At 37.3% G+C, this 17282-nt stretch overlaps 1 protein-coding gene and 1 long non-coding RNA gene across 2 annotated transcripts in view; one reads left to right on the top strand and one right to left on the bottom strand.

Moving 5' to 3' along the window:
- The window catches only part of HNMT (histamine N-methyltransferase), a 36554-nt gene extending 28375 nt beyond the window's left edge, over window positions 1-8179 (bottom strand). The window contains exons 1-2 of the mRNA XM_037523293.2: window positions 7872-8179; window positions 1918-1970 (exon numbers count right to left, since the gene is read on the bottom strand). Coding sequence (XP_037379190.1) covers window positions 1918-1970; window positions 7872-8176 — 358 coding nt within the window. The 5' untranslated portion in view covers window positions 8177-8179. The remainder of the gene's footprint in view (window positions 1-1917; window positions 1971-7871) is intronic.
- LOC119255800 (uncharacterized) overlaps window positions 1-17282 on the top strand; it is a 147604-nt gene that overhangs the window by 71971 nt on the left and 58351 nt on the right. The gene's annotated exons all lie outside the window — the stretch shown is intronic.

Raw genomic sequence — 17282 nt, 5'->3', positions numbered from 1 at the left:
TTATTGTTGCTTAATTGAGCAATGAGTGCTAAATAACAATAGCTTATATTTCTGGTGGAGTTCATCTTGCATTTCTGATCAATTTCTTATGAGTGACCTTAAAGGACACCCATATTCTCCCCAAGGCAGAGCCTGTTATTAATAAAATGTTAGAGCTCAAGGAGAACACTAGGTGTTGCTCCTTTATTTTGATAAGTTCTCTATAGTAGCTCAAGTGTGTATCTTTATGTAAGGAATCACTGTGTGGGGCAAATATTCCTTTTTTAGATACCTTATATGCATCTGGATAAATTTACTTTAGGAATTCAATTAACTTTATATTAAAAGGTCAATTAACTTAACCACGATAGAGATTGTTTTTAATTACTTTTCCTTGTAGGGCTTCTCTTCTTGTCCAAGCACAAGTGACATTATCAAATGATAGTCTCATTGCTTGTCGGTTTCCTAAAAATCATATTCAAAACATCCTGGAAATGTCTTGGCTAACTAATTAATAGGACACTCACTGTACAATTCATCACTCTAATAATCCTAAGGATTACTATTAAAATATCAGTAAGCAATAACAAAGTATTTTAGCTTAAGCACTCTGTATAGGATCATTCATGACAATATCCTTTATTATTTGGCCTTTTTGGTTTCTGTTTTCTAAGGGGAAGATAAGATGATAAAGGAAAATGATTTTAAGTGTTAGTCTTTATTATATCATTGTATATTTTATGTAAAATGAACAACAATGACTTAAAAAACTAGCTATCCCATTCTATTAGAGGGCTCTCAGTTATGGTGTTAACATGGGCCAGAATGCAGCTTATCCACCAGGCACTGAAACACTCATATTTAAAAGAGCAAGAGGCATACTTGATACCATAAAACAAATGGTAATATAATGCCACTAGTTACCATGTGGAAACTAAACCATCATTCAGTGATTGTTCCAACAGAAAATGATAAATAAACACATATATAAATAACACATATGACTATATTTTAAATAGTAATATACTACTCAGAGACTGATATGGGGACAAAGTCTGCAGATGAAACATTTTGTTGTGTTTCTGGATAATGGACCAGCCTGCAACTTGCAAGAACAGGAACAATGTGCTAAGAAGCACTTTATAAGCATTAATCTATACAATTTTCATACAACCCTATGAGATATAGCTAATTTTTCCCATTTTACTGACAGGCAAACTGAAACTTAGATTTCAGCCAAGATCACACAGTTCATTAGCAGCAGAGTCAGAAACTATACCCATATCAATGTCTTTCCAGACTTCCCATTTCACCTTAGGATGAAAGTCCATGAAATGTTTATGAAAGAGGGTTCAGAGTGTGCTGAAAGCTTAGAGGGTGGTTTTAGAAATGAATCAGAGGAAAAGAATGGTTTAATCCAGTGTAACTCAAAGAATGTGGTCACAGTCTATAAATTATCTATGTTCATAAGACTATTTTTCCCATAGTGATACTTTCTGAATGAAGAGAGCTATGCATTGATTTGCACTTCAGTGCATCCTTCTTATCTCCTTGTGGGTCAATAATAGTTTCAAGCCAGCAACTATCTTATCAACCATATTTAAGGTGACATAATCTTAGAAAATAGCTTATGAAAATTTTCCTTTTCTGAAAATAGTTAAATCACTTTGGTTAAAATTTTTCCAAATACATTTTTTATTTATAAAGAGAATAAGAAAGCCACATCTTGTCCATATTACTAATAAAGAAGGCTAATGTCCCTATAAATCTAGAGGGGCACAAATCTTAGTTGAAGTGGTATTGCTCTTACTAGTTTAAATAAGATAATCTTTTCTAAAAGCAGAGGAAAATAGCTTTTCTAAAAGAATGAACAATACTGCCATCAAACAACATGATATTTGGAGTGAAATACAAATTTAAAATATGTGTTATTCATACCTGCACCTCCACCAATGCTTAGAATCTTAATTTCTGATTTTGTGTCTCCAATTCTGAAAAATAAAAGTAATTAAAGAAAAATGAGTTAGATGCTTTGTAAAGTCTGATTATCCAGTCTTGTTGAATAAAACAAACTGAATTACAGTGAACAAAAACTAGATTGACATGAAAGCTTCCAATCATTTCAGTAAGTTATATTGTTGCTTTAGAAATCTATAGAAATATAGGTTTCATTCATTAATGATCTTCTACTGAGAGACTTTTAGAAACAGCAATATAAACATCCCAGAGGTAGGAAATACCATTTGTTTAGAGGTTGGAGAACAAGAACAGAAAAAAAATGGGTCTTTGAATCTGGTGATATAACAAGCCATTCACTGTAGATTGGGAAAAGGTTTAGGTGATTCATACTAGCTTTGTGATATCTACCTTCTTTCTTTCTTGCTTACTTCCTTTCAGTGGTCAAAATTTTATTAAACATTTATTTTGTACCTACTTTGATATTGAGGATATAAAAATGAATGATACAACTTTGTTTAAACATTGAAACAGGAGATAATAAAACCTGGTATCATGGCTCTTGTACTAGAAATAAAGTGACAGTGATGCAACAGTAGGACTTGCTTTATTTAGATTGATATAAAAAGTGGGGGATGAGGGGACAAGAAATGTACAAGTACACAGTGATTGCCAGTTTTCCAGTATGCCTGAATTAAGTGTGGTACCAAAAAGAAAGCTGGAGAATATAGTTTGACAGCAAGTTTATGTTTTGTTGGGGGGAGGGGGGTGTTTTTTTGTGAGCATAGCTTTTTTTTTTTTTTGGTCTGTTTTGTCTTGTTTTGATAACTGAATCAATAGACATTTGGATATGTAAGATTTAAGCTGGGTAGGAGATAGATCAATGTCAATGTTATAAACTGGAGAATTATCATAAAGTAATGATCAAAACCGGAGAGTAGATTTCATCATCCAAGGATATTGCAAAGGGTTACAAGAGCAGTAAAATAATGATGCAATACAAACTTTTCAAAGTCACTGTTTAAGGAAAATACACAAAGGAGACAAAGGAAAACAGTAAAGCTTAGGTGGATGGGAGAATAAGAGGGGGGAGCCTGATTGAGTTTGTGATGCAGTGGCAAAGGAGCAGAGTATACTACTGAAAAATAAAACAGGAAAAATCTCTATTTAATTTATACTTATAATAGTTTTGATATTGGCAGTTTTAAAAGAAGATTCAGGACAGAAGTCAGATGGCAGTAGAATTAAAAGTGAACTCAAAGAAGGAAAGATCTAGTGATAGCTGAAATAGGATAACACAGTAAGAAGGGAATGGAATGACAGATAGAGGGTAAACATGAATAGTAAAATGATGTTTGCTAATTTGGGCTGTAGGTAAACAAGCCTGGTTTAAGCTGAAGTGAAAAAGTCTGCACAAAGAATATGATGAAGGCAGGTTGAAGCAAAGTTCTTAAGGAAACTGAAAAGCATAAAGTCAAGGGCAGCTATGAATGAATTACCTACTTGAGTTCTAATTATCTTCTATCTCATAAGTCTTTTTTTTAAATATAAGTATTATTTTTATTTATTTTATTTTTTTTAAAGATTTATTTATTTATTTATACAAGCACTGGGTATAGTCAGAAGCGCGGGAGGGTGAGAGAATTCACCAGAGTCAGAGTGGAGGGCAGAGCAGGCAGACTGACAAAGTACACTGCTGAGGGGAGCAGCGGGCAGCAGGAGAGGTCTGCACGCCATGTGGAACCCTCTCCCGGTGGCCAGGGATCGAACCGGTGCTGCAGAGGCTGCGGGCAGCTTCGCAACCCAGCGCTCAACTGCTGCGCCCCCGGGGAGGCCCTCTCATAAGTCTTAATATACCCATTCCTCTCTATGCTCTTGGTTAATTCTTAAAAATGCTTACATAAACTATGGAGCAGAGCACCTAGATTAAAATCCCAGCTTATTTTTATATTATATAAGGTATTTAATTTCTCTGTACTTTCATATGACATAGGATACTACTACTACCTACCTTATAGGATTTTAATAATAATATCTAAATTCTGAAGGAAATATGAAAATTAAATGATTTAAGTTAAGTAAATCTCTAAGAAATGTGTTTGCCCCTAATAAGTATTCACTAATTAATATTATTATATAAGAATTAGCATTATTCTAGGCATAGGTAAGTGATTTACATGAATTACTCTTTGAATAATCACAATTCCTTTATGAGCTAGATACTATTATCGTATATTACATGCTATGTATTATATAATTAATTATATCATACTATCATATATTTATATATTATGCAAACTTATATATTTGCAAACTTTATATATTTGCAAACTTACTATTTTCTAGGTAGACCAGACTTTAAATGCACTATATATAATAACAATAACAAATTTAAGTATTTACAACTATACACTGTAATTCTCCAATAATTTCACCTCAAAAGAGGGTTTGAGGAATTATTCCCTGAGGAGGCAAACCACATCAGTGAATAACCTTATGCATACTGACATCTGAAAATCTCCCAGAAATACCTGAGTCCACCTCCAGTTATTGCATTGAGTCAATCACTCAACAAACCTTTCCCTTAGATAGACAAAGAAAATCTGAACTGCATTTTAGTACCTCATTATCTGACTGGCTGGACAGTCAACTCTCCTGAAGTAGTTGTGGAAGTACCCTGATAGAAGACAGATCAAAAGAAACAGAAAAAGGAAACTCAAAAGAAATGCAAGGATAGCAGAGGAAAATAAAATTAAAGATAAGAGAAGGTATTCATATGAAATATGAATAGGATACTTTAAAAAAAGGAACATTCTTGGAAATTAAAACTAATACCAAAGCATTAATAGACGTGCTGAAGATAAAATGGAAATATAAGATTATAGAATCAATTAATGAGGTTTGATGTTTGATGAATACAAGTCGCAGAAAGAGAAACACAAAGGGGGAAAATGATTAAATAATACTGCAAGATCTGTATCTCAGTTGAAATGGCCTAGGGAGTACTCACAAAAATGGATGAAAAAGACACACATGAAAATCATTTCCTTAAAGTTTCACAATACTAGATATAAGAGAAGCTCCTAAAAGTTTCTAAGTAGGGAAAACAAAAGAATGTAATAGCAACAAAACAATTTACAAGCCAAAGATGAGGAATCTGAATGGTATTAAATGTCTCAGCAGGGACTCTGCTTACCAAAGCACAATTGAAAATTACCTCTAAATTTCTGACATAAAATTATTTTCAGTATAGAGTCTTATGCCAAATCAAACTAACAAAGATGAGCATAGAGTAAAGGCACTTTTAAGCAGAATCTCGAAATGTTTCCTCCCATGTATTCTTTCTTGGGGAGTTTTTAAAGGATAAGCTGAAGCTAGCAAAACAAGACTAAAGAAAATAAGAAAAGAATGGTGTGAAATCCAGACTTAGGGAATCTGTTACTGGAAAGAGGAAAAGAGAATGTCTAGAAGGTGAAATATAAATTCCTTCATCAATAGTTGTATAGCAGACCAAGAGCAAGTCACCCAAGTTGTGGGAAAAGAATAGAGACTCCAGAAAGGATCTTTCCAGGGCGAGAAATTAACAGAATACTTGATCTGTTGAGATGTTTTTGGAGGAGATTAATACTACCACTTGGAGTTTAATAGCGACAGGACATAGAAAACTAAGAAAATAAACTAAAATTCAGATAAAAGTTAAATCTACCAAAGAATAAAAGGTTGTACATGAAAGGAAGTCTAGTTGTATAATACTTTGTTCAATTATGAATAATATATACATAGGTAAAATGATATAAACAAATTATTTAGCAACAAATTTTGTCAAATATATTGACACGGGTAGGGAATATGCATGTTTATTTAGCAATTTTAATATAGCAAATTAAGAAAGAGTAGAGCAATGTGATATTTTGAATTAGGAACAAAATTCTAAAATAAATAACTAAAATGGATCTTGAGTGTTGAAAGTGGTGGAATAGGAATTGGGGTTAGGAATAGGAAGGGCAAAGGATGAGTATTTGTTGTTATAGGTATTTTTAGGATAATTTGACTTTAAAAATATGAGAATGTCTTATTTTAATAAAAATGAAAAATCAAATAAGCATGTTGCCTACTATTCAATTATAAATAACTTATTTTTTTAAAATTGAGGGTTTTAACAACTTAAGATTTTATTTTATTTATTTATTTTAAGATTTCTTTCTTTATTTATTTATACAAGCACTGGGTACAGTCAGAAGCACAGGGAGGGTGAGAGAATTCACCAGAGCCAGAGCGCGGAGCAGAACAGGCAGAAGGGCCGAAGTACACTGCTGAGGGGAGCAGCGGGCATGGCAGGAGAGGTCTGCGCACCACGTGGGACCCTTGCTGGTGGTTGGGAACAAACCGGCACTGCAGAGGCTGCAGGCAGCTTCGCAGCCCAGTGCTGGTGGGCCCAATTATAAATAACTTTAAACAGCAATTTTAAGTGCTTTAGCTAAATCTCATCATTTTCAGGTAAGAAATTACTTTTAAAATAAATGCTATATTGGCTCAAATAATTTCCAATTATATATTACTACTTTAATGCAAACTTAATTAGGCTTTTAAAAGTTCTTCAGTCTTTTACAAATTTTATGTTCAGTATATCCAGTTAGAGTGTATACACCCTGAAGACAGGCAACAGTCATGTATTGCATTAGGTTATATCAATCCATAATACCTTTTCAAAATAAACTGATTATTGAAGAATTCCAAGGATCTGAATTAGCTACAGCCATGAACACAGGTGTTTAGTATTGCAAAAAGAACTAAAAAATTAGCTCACCACCTTAAATTTTATCAATAAGCAAAAAGACCCAAAGAAGCAAACTATAATTAGTACCTGGATAAGGAATAATTTGTATTTGCTCTCTGCTTTAATTATTTGCAGTTATTCTATGACTTATTACCTATTACTATACTATATAATACTCTTATTTCTTAAAAACACATTTAAAAACTGAACCATGAAACATGGAAAGGGAAGCAGAATTCTATATACACAGAATTCTATATACATTGTTCAGGCTGATGTTCTGTGCTGGGAAAGAATTTCAGGCCTACAATAGGGAAACACAGCAAAAGATAAACTACCAGTTTCCTGCGCTGTTGCAAATTGGATTGACAGTCAGTCATTTCTTCCCAGTTTTCCATCATTATATCCTACAGCAGAGTAAGTTACAGCAATCCACCCCTAGATAGGTGATTTGATTATCTTTAGCATGTGGAATCTGTTACTTTCTTAATGCTTATCTGCTCTGGCACAAATTGAACACATTAATCACACACACACACAAAAAAAAAAAAAGTCTGCAAGAAGGATAGGAACTAGTGAGTGTCACAGATAATGGAAAAATGCTTTTTTTAAGGGCCACATTGCTAATATTAAGTTGAAAGGAAAAGATAATTTATTGAAAAGTGATACCTGTAATAATGGATAAGGGAAATGACTTTAAATGGATATTAAGAGAATAGAGAGACACCCAATTAATCTTCAGGGGGCAAATAGTATTTGGTAATTATTTACATTAGATTCTAATGAAAAGAATACTAGACTCCTATAGGGTCTTTTTTTTTTTTTTAAATGTAAAATTTGGAGGCGGACTGACAAATCTGAGCTCAAAGATCTATATCTTATCCTTTCCTAAATGAAGGTGGATTTGTGCCTTCAAATGGTTAACCTTATCTCTGTTCTGCTGGAATACAGCATGAATCAGAGCCTTTGAATGCTTAAAAGGAACATCTAACTAAAGCACAGCGGGAGAAGGGGCGCAGGGGCACGGGCAGCCAAGCAGAGCTGCTGTCGGGAAATCCTCATCCCTGAGGCCAGCCTGCCAGCCTGGGATCGACCATCTACCACAGCAGAGAGAGCCCGAGGCTCCTCCCTTTGACAAAAATGCCCCTTTTTTTTTTACCTTGCTATTATTCCTGGCAGCTTCTTGTCCATGAATTCCTGCATGCACTGGTGTTCCGTGGAATTGTTCAGAAACCTCCGAAAAGATTCTACATATCTGCTGTGGTCAGAAAACAAGCTCCTCATGGAAGATGCCATATTTGGTTTTCTGAGAAGGCAGGCAGGGAAGAAAGGTTTAACTTCCCCTCCTCTTCCCAGTTCCTTCTTCTCTCCCCACACCCACCAATTTCTAGCCAAAAAAAAGCAAAAAAAAAAAAAGCTTGCTTTCACTTTAACATGTTGGAAAGGCTGTTGTGTAACACTCATTATGAAGTCAGTGTTTAGGACTTTGCATTGATACTTTAACCCCTACCTGCTTGTTTTGTAAGAAATGGAGGCCATAAAACAGCAAATCCACCTCTGAAACTTGTTTTAAAACTCCTGATGTTCAGAGAGTTGTAAAGACAGACTGCATTCTAATGCTTCCTGTTTTGTCAGCAGCTGCCAGAAGTGAGTTCGAAGTGACAAAGTGGCTGCTTTGTGGGTTAAAAGAGAGGAACTCAGGAATAAACACCCCAGCTACAACTTTCTCAGATCTACAGCTGCAGAGATCTTTGACAAAATACTCATCTGCCTCCCACTTTCGTTCTTTAAGAGAGTTACATGCCCTCAGCCCATCAACACTTGCACTTTAAACTCATCTGCTGCATTTTTTCAAATGCTGATTCATTTCTTGTGATTAGGCTAGTCTCTTTAGAATGATCTTGGAGAAACCATTGAGCTTTTAGTTAAGTCTGAGAAGCCCTGAGAGGGGATAGTGAAGGAGATGAGGGCAGGACTGCAAGAAACAAGGGTAAAAGTCTCAAAAATCCTCTCCTGAATGCTTCTGAAGGAGGGAGTATAGATACATACATTTGGATGCTCCTTTGGAGGCTCAGTGGCATCTCCTAATAACAAACCCAAACATTAGACCTTTTATTTGGGACACAGCCTTGAGGAAGGCCACCTCTATTTTACCCAGGAGGGAGTCATGAGGATTAACTGAGTTAATTCACATACAGCTCTTAGAAATGGGTCTGCCTAGGGCCTCCTCGGTGGCGCAGCAGTTGAGCGCTGGGTTGCGAAGCTGCCCGCAGCCTCTGCAGCACCGGTTCGATCCCCGGCCACTGGGCGAGGGTCCCACATGGCACGCAGACCTCTCCTGCCGCCCACTGCTCCACTCAGCAGTGTACTTCTTCAGTCTGCCTGCTCTGCTCTCCCCTCTGGCTCTGGTGAATTCTCTCACCCTCCCACACTTCTGACTGTACCCAGTGCTTGGATAAATAAATAAAATAAATCTTAAAAAAAAAAAAAAAAGAAATGGGTCTGCCAAAATCATTCCCTTCCTCTGATTCAGTTCCAAAAGTAACCTGTAACTGCTGTTGTTTTTGGAGTCTGTGGGTTTGGAGTGCGGGGTCCTTGGGCTCACTCTGGGAAAGGTGTCACCAGAGCTCCCGTTTCAGCGACACGCGGCGAGTTTCCCAGGAGGGTTTCTCCACGGGACAGAGACATTAGTTATATTTAAAGGGCAGGTTTATTAGGGAAAGGGACAGAAGATTAAAGGAAGCTTGCATAGACACAAGCAGGCAGGAAGATCTGCCCCAGAAGGTTCAGGTTTGCTGAGAGAGGCCTGCATGGTTGCAGGCAGGCGGCCTTGAGGAGAGCGGCCTCCACTGAGGGAGGTCAGTGAAGAGAAGCCCCCGGCAGGTACAGGTCACGGCCAGGCAGGAAGCTGCTGCCCTGCAGGAGAGAGTTGGTGAAAAGACACACCTGCATAGGTCCAGGTGGGCAGAGGAGCGCAGCCCTGCGCCAGTGCAGACAATGAACTGATAAAGTTGTCTTCTGTTAGGGAGGGGTCTCTCCTTGTGAGCCATCAGTTGGTTGCTAATTTTGGATAACTACATAGAATTTGAAAGGGACCAGGAGATTCTACAATGGGCTCAATCTCTGTGCGCACTGTTATGTTTTTGCTTTGTAATCTAGACATCCATGCCTAAGGATACTAGTCTGTGCCTAAGGATACTAGTGTCTGTGCCTAAGGATCTTAGTTTCCATAACTGTGTGGTCTGGCCTAAGGATCTTTGTTTCTATAGCTGTGTCAATAGCTATGCTAATCTCTTCGACCCCCACTTCCTTGTGTGAGCCAGGTTTCTGGTCTGGTGGCACACCTCCTTTTCAGTTTTTGGTTTTTTTTTTCTTTTATTGTCCTTCACATTCACAACCATGGAGGCCTCTCTTAGCAAACCTGTCCCTTCTGGGGCAGCTCTTCCTGCCTGCTTGTGTCTATGCAAGTGTCTTTAACTGTTTTATGCCTTCCCTAATAAACCTGCCCTTTAAATATAACTAATATCTCTGTCTTGTGGAGAAATTCGCCTGGGAAACTCACCGTGTGTTGCTGAAACGGGAGTCCTGGTGAAACCTTTCCCAAAGTGAAACCAAGGACTCCGCACTCCAAACCCATTGACTCCAAAAACCACAACATAACCATTCAGCATATTTTCAAACCTTATTTTATAAACATCTCGTGGTCCTGTTACAAATAAGGGGAGGTGCCATTTTCCCTACCTCCATAACATATATCCACCTTGGATTACAAATCCTGTTATTTTATGAACTGGACTTCTGAAGGGGAAGAGCTACTAGATACTAGGGGCAGATATAACATGGAAGGCAGGTGAGCGTGGCGTGCTTGCTTCTCAGACTTTGATTTGTAAGGAAACTTGCAGAAGAGGGACTTGTTACAGGGCAGGGAGAGAGGCACCCTAGAACCCCCAAACCTACACACTCTAAATAGGTTCTGTCATCCACCACATCAAGACAAAGCATATAGACTTTTAATGAAAAGGAATTTTAATACAATTAGTGTGCAATGCAGAAAAGACAAGATATATAGTTTCCAAATCAAGCACCCAACAATACCCATTCCCTCATGGGTTACCCATTCCCTCGTCCAGCCAAACAGGATTGGCCCAAAGCAACCCCAAAAGCCTGCCCAAGTCTAAGGCCCCTCCTGGTGGGGACCCATGGAAAAGGATAAAAAACAGCCAGACTAGTCTGGGAAGAAAAGAGCAAAATCAAAATCAAGATAAACACTGTCATTGGCACTTCCCCACAGGTCTCTCACCCACATCTGTTTCAACCAGTCCAGGACCAAGAAGCAAATGCAGTTTCTTCACATGTCTCTCTGTTCCATGTGCCTCCTCCAGGTCTCCTGGCTCTTCATCCTGCTTGCTTCATTCCTCGGTCTCCTCTGCAGCTTCTTCTCTCTCTGCTCAGATCCACACTGCTTTTTAGATGGGGCAGGAAACCTGGAACCTCCCCCTTTCCTGGGGACTACCCTGTTACAAGATGAGAGACATGTGGGAAGGCTTAAAAATGGCAGCCATTATCTTTTTTTTTTTTTGCCTGTTTCTCTCTTTTCGGTCATTATCTTGATATGATATGTCTTCCTATCCCAGCTCTCTGAGATCTGTCTAACCCCTTTCTTGTGGTTCCCTGCCAGTAAGTACTTTAGACTTGTGGCAAGATTTCAGTGGCCCTGCTTTGGGCTGACCCTCTTTGACTGGCAATTTGCCCACAAGGGATTAGGTAATTTTGAAGGTTTTTATTGGGAAACTAATAAGAATAGCCTTTCTTTTCTTCTCTCTCTACACATTCATTTTATTAAAACTCTTCATACTAACAATTTGCTTTCTTTGCCTTTTTGCAAATGGATGGTCAGATACCTTTAGATCATGTACCCCTTAATAGTTTGGAGTGCCTGGGTGTCCCTCTGTCATGCTCTAACAGTCTAACTAAACTTGGAGCCAGGATTTTAAGCCTAGTCTGGGATAATGGAAATCTGGAAAGGCAAGTTGGTGAGGGTAATATTTCTGAGGCTATTGCTAATGAACTGCATGGCCTTGGTTGAAATGTAAGTTTCAGTTTGCTCATCAGTAAAATAGGAACATTGAGTTTATTTCATAGTGTTTTATTTATAGATAATGCTTATAAAGTACTTCCTAATACATTGTTCCTGTTCTCTGAGATGCAGGCTGGATCATTCTAAATAATAAAACAACAAAAACTTGTCTTACTTTTCAACACTAAAATTACAGTCTCATCATTTTCACATGTCTGAAATATTCTTTTTTTGGCTTTTTTTTGATCATTAAAAAATATAGGGCCTCCCTCGTGGTGTAGAGGTTAAAGTCTCAGCATCATCAAGCTATCACCAGCCTCTTTGGCTTGAGTTCAATCCCTGCACAGGGAGCTGACCCACATGGCTCATCGGACCTCTCTTGTATTGTCTGCTGCTCCTGTCAGCAGTGTTTTTCAGTAGATCTGCCTGTTCTGCTCCCCCGTCTATCTCTGGTGAATCCTCTCACCCCCCATACCTCTGGCCTACACCCCTGTTCTTGTATGTATAAATAAATAAAATAAAATCTTTTAAAAAATATATGAAAGTTGGGCCTCCCCAGTGGTGTAACAGTTGAGCTCTGGACTGCGAAGATGCCCGTAACCTTTGCAGCACTGGTTCAATCCCCGGCTGCCAGCAAGGGTCCCACATAGCACGTAGACCTCTCCTGCCATGCCTGGTGCTCCCCTCAGCAGTGTACTTCAGTCTGCCTATTCTGCTTGCTGCTCTGGCTCTGGGGAATTTTGTAACCCTCCCATGCTTCTGACTGTACCCAGTGCTTATATAAATAAATAAATCTTTAAATATATATATATGAAAGTTATTCTTAGCTCATGGGCTGTTCAAAAACAGGTGGTGGGCTGCATTTTTCCTGTGGCCCTAATCAGCTCCTAACCTAGCTCATGTTCTCCATATCCTATCCCTTAACCTCCATCTCTATTCTTCCAGCCTCACTTTCCTCAAGCTAACACTGACAAGCTTTTGGTTCATCTATTATCATTGTGCATGCTCTTTTTTTTTTTTTTAAGAACCCTATCCAAATTATTCACTTATCCTAAATAAATATTGGTAAGATTCTATTGTATTCTACTCTGCTGTGAAGCAATATTCTTCACCTTGTTTTGAAATGTTCTTGCTAAAACCTACCTTTAACTGACTTCATCCCCTGAGGTCATCATCTGCCTTAATTGTCTTATCTTCTCCAAGTCTGCATTTCACATGCATCCACTTTAGGATTTTCTCTCCATTCCCATCATTTCCATCCTACTTGAGATATTCTTACTTTAGACCTTTAGCTCCTGTTACCTACCATTTATTAAACTGCTACTGTGTCAAAGTACCTTACATATGTTATCTCTTTTAATTATCTTATCAAACCTGAGCTTGGAATTATTAATATTACAAAGCAAGACTCAGGGGAAATAATTTGCAGAAAATCATATAACTCACGAGTGGAATGTTGGGATTCAAATCCACATTGCTTATTTCTGGGGACCATGTTTTTAAAATGACATCACACTCTCTGACACCACTCTGTACCTTTCCAACGTGAAGATAGTTTTCCGTGTTATAGAAGACTGGAACAATCAAAAAGCAAAATGATTCCATATTCTTCCTATCACCTATTAACATAATACTATCCAGGCTAAATCAAAAAGCAAAAGTTTTCCCCTGTTTATTCTTATTGCTCTGAATGTACTATATCAGAAAGCAAATGAGCAAAGGAGAAGAATAAACAATAGCAAATTTCTAAGGATCCATTTTATTATACATAGCATTTTTTTTTTTCTGTCTCCCTTCATGTTGGTCTGCAGTCCTCCAAACACTGTTCTTGTTGACCTGTCTTCTTATATAGCCTTCATTAAATGACCCATAACATAACATAAATGTATATGATAATAAAAGTGTTGTTAAATTATCTTAAATAGTTAGAAGAGTTCCATTTTATTTTCTCTCAATAAGAATGGAGAAGTAAAGTCTTTTATACAAACTAATTGACTCAGCCAATGTGATGGTTTATTAGCAGTTTAGCAGCAGGCTGATGCAATTCTGGTCTTTAAGGACATCTTGAAATCATAGTACATAAAGTTCTAGAGTTCAATTAAACTGGTAATTTTAAGCAAATATGATAAATATTGGGGAACTTGCTTTCAAGTGGACATTTGTTTAAGTTTCTCACAGTGTAAACCAAGCCAACAAGCAACAAACCTTCATAGTAATGCAAACTCAGCCACACAGTAAGTAAATGACATTGGATAAAGGAGGTAACTGCTCTAACTAGCCTCCAACCCCTACTCTGCCACTATATATAAATATTTTGAATGGAAGTAAAACTGGGGAATCTTTAAAGTTCCTTGGAGTTCTAATTATTGTCTCCATCTTTTAAAAATTATTGTGGGCTTGTAAAACTAAAAGTAGATATGTTCATAGCTAATAAAACCACTGTATCCAAAGACTGTCAATAAATCATAAATGATAACCGGGAGGCCGACTTTGGATACAGTCTCTTGACTTTATATAAAACCTTATATCAGTGTGAGTTGCTTAAACTCAAGTTGTCTGGTAATGACATATGCCTTATTTCTTTTAATGGCATAGTTATCTCAATTACATTTTATTAACATGTAGCTTATAATGGTTTTGTTTTAATTAACTTAGAATGGAAAAAAAAAAAAAAAGACCCAAAACACCCAGTTAGAGATGATACAAATCAGATGAAGTGATACAGAAGAAATATGTGGGCAGTAATTAGTTGAGAGGAAGAGAAAGATTATTTATTTTTTATTTTTTAAAAAGATTTATTTATTTATTTATTTATACAAGCACCGGGTACAGTCAAAAGCACGGGAGGGCAAGAGAACTCACTAGAGCCAGAGCAGGGAGCAGAATAGGCAGACTGACGAAGTACACTGCTGAGGGGAGCAGCGGGCAGCAGGAGAGGTCTGTGCACCATGTGGGACCCTAGCCCAGCCGCTGGGGATTGAACTGGCGCTGCAGAGGCTGCGGGCAGCCTCGCAACCCAGTGCTCAACCGCTTCGCCACCGGGGAGACCCCAAGAAAGACAATTTTAAAAGTGGTAGAAGAATAACCAGTGATATCCTAGAGGCATAAAACTTATATGAAATGGTTAAGGGTAGAAACAAGTCATAACTAACACAAGAAATTGTCTGAGAACTTAGTTCCTATTTAATAATCCAAAAATGTTTAAACTTACCTGGGAAGGTCTAGATCTCCTTCCAAATACATAGAAATTGATGAGTATTTAGAACTGGTAAGTTACCAAGAAGTGGACATACCAAAAAAACAAAATAAAACAAACCAAACTTAACATAATAAAATTCATTAAAGGAGCTTTGCTTGAATCCATGATACAGATCATCTCAGTGACCTACTCAGTGAGTAGGTCTAACGTTGATTTAGGGATCTGGTAAAGGGAAAGTATTTATAAGAGAGAAAGTTTTTGCATAGAGCATGGTAATGGTAAGCAAACTTGTCTGGCATCTGCTTCAGAGGCACATGCTCAAGACTAGGACATTCTTCCATCTGGAAAGCCTGGCCTAGTAATGATTCAGAGACTAAAAAGGATACATATACCCTTGAGGCCCAAAGATTACTTTAAAAAATAGTCAAAACATAATTTATTTGTAATAAAGTACACAAAGCCCAAGTGTGCTGGTTGAAAAAGTTTTACATGTGTGTACATCCTGCAAGATTAACTCTTGTCTTCAATCAGTAATACTTAACCCCCTCCTCCAGATAGTCACCATTCTGTCTCTTATGAAATATTCATTTGCATTTCTTTGCATAGATATACGCTTTCATTTGTGAATGAATGCATGAGTGAAATTATTTCTAGGAAAAGCAAATGTGTAGCTTTAGAAGGCATTGGAAAAATGCTTTGCAGATGTTCACAGTCATCAGCAAATTATAAGCATATATTTTTTTTATCATTCTACCAAACCACCTGTACACATATCCCATCTGCCGCTTTCCCCATCCATTTCCACAGTTTCCACTATTCCCTTTGGTAACCATTATCTTATTTTTGCTGCGTTCAAAATTTTATTTCTTTGAATATCTGCATGTATTTGTTTTTTTATGTTTTTTTGGGGGGTGTATTTATATTCTGCAATCTGTCTTTCATATTTTGACTGATTTCACTCAACATTATTACCTCAATTTCCACCCTTCTTTTCCCAAATGCCACCTTTTCATCTTTCTTCAGAGTTGTGTAATATTCCATCGAATATATGCTCCACAATTTCTCTATCCATTCATCTGTTGAAGGGCACTTGAGTTGATTCCATTATTTAGCAATTGTAAACAGTGCAACAATGTACATAGGTGTAGACAGATCTTTTCATATGGGTGTTTTAGTATTATATGGGTAAATACCTAATAGTGGTACTGCTGGGCCAAATGGAATTTCCACTTTTATTTTCTTGAGAAATTTCCATACTATGTCAGCTTGCATTGCTACCAACAATGGATGAGATTTCCTTTGTCCAGCAACTTCTGCAGCATTTGTTAATTCCATTCTTTTTTATATGGGTCATTCTCACAGGGGTGAGGTGGTGTTTCAGTGTGATCTAATTTGCATTTGTCTTATAACAAATGATGTTGAACATTTTTTTATGTGTCTATGGACCATCTGAATGTCTTCTTTAGAGAAGTGTCTATTGAGGTACTTTATAAATTTGGAAAATTAACCCCTTTATCAGATAATGTTATGCAAATATTTTTCCCATTGTGTAGATTGCCTTTTGTTTTTGTGATGTATTATTTTGAGTTACAAAGACCTTTAAATAGGCCCAATTGTTTATTTTTGCTTTTGTTTCCCTTGCTGTTGGTCAAGAGAATACATCTTTGTGATGGATGGCCTGTAGTGTGTCCCCTATATTTTCTTTCAAATATTTTATAGTTTCAGTTCTTACATTCAAATATTAAATCCATTTTGAGTGAATTTTCATGTATGGTGTGAAATATGGGTCTTGATTTATATTTTTTTGCTTGTAGCTATCCATGCATTATTTATTAAAAAGGCTATCTTTCCACCATTGTTTGGCCACAATTCCTTTATTGAAAATTAGCCGTCTGTATTTATATGGATTCATCTCTGGACTTTCAATTCTTTTCTATTGTCTGAGTTTCTGTTTCTGTTCCAGTACTATACTGTTTTGATAACTGTTGCTGTGCAATAGTTTTTTTTTTTTTTAATTTTTTTAAGATTTATTTATTTATGCATACAAGAACTGGGGCACAGGCCAGAGGTGTGTGTGGGGGGTGGTGGAGGGAGAGAATTCACCAGAGACAGAGTGGGGAACAGAACAGGAAGATTGACTGAAATGCACTGCTGAGGGGAGCAGTGGGCAAGACAGGAGAGGTCTGCTGCTCCATGTAGGTAGCTCGCTAGCTGGGGGATTGAACTCATGCTGCAGAGGCTGTGGATAGCTTCATAGGTTGCATCTTAATTCCTTAAGCCACCAGGGAGGCCCA

The sequence above is a fragment of the Talpa occidentalis genome, unplaced genomic scaffold, assembly GCF_014898055.3.
Source record: "Talpa occidentalis isolate TD23 unplaced genomic scaffold, MPIMG_talOcc4v2.1 talOcc4.3, whole genome shotgun sequence".
Lineage (NCBI taxonomy): Eukaryota > Metazoa > Chordata > Mammalia > Eulipotyphla > Talpidae > Talpa > Talpa occidentalis.
This window is presented reverse-complemented; position numbering and strand designations above follow the sequence as displayed.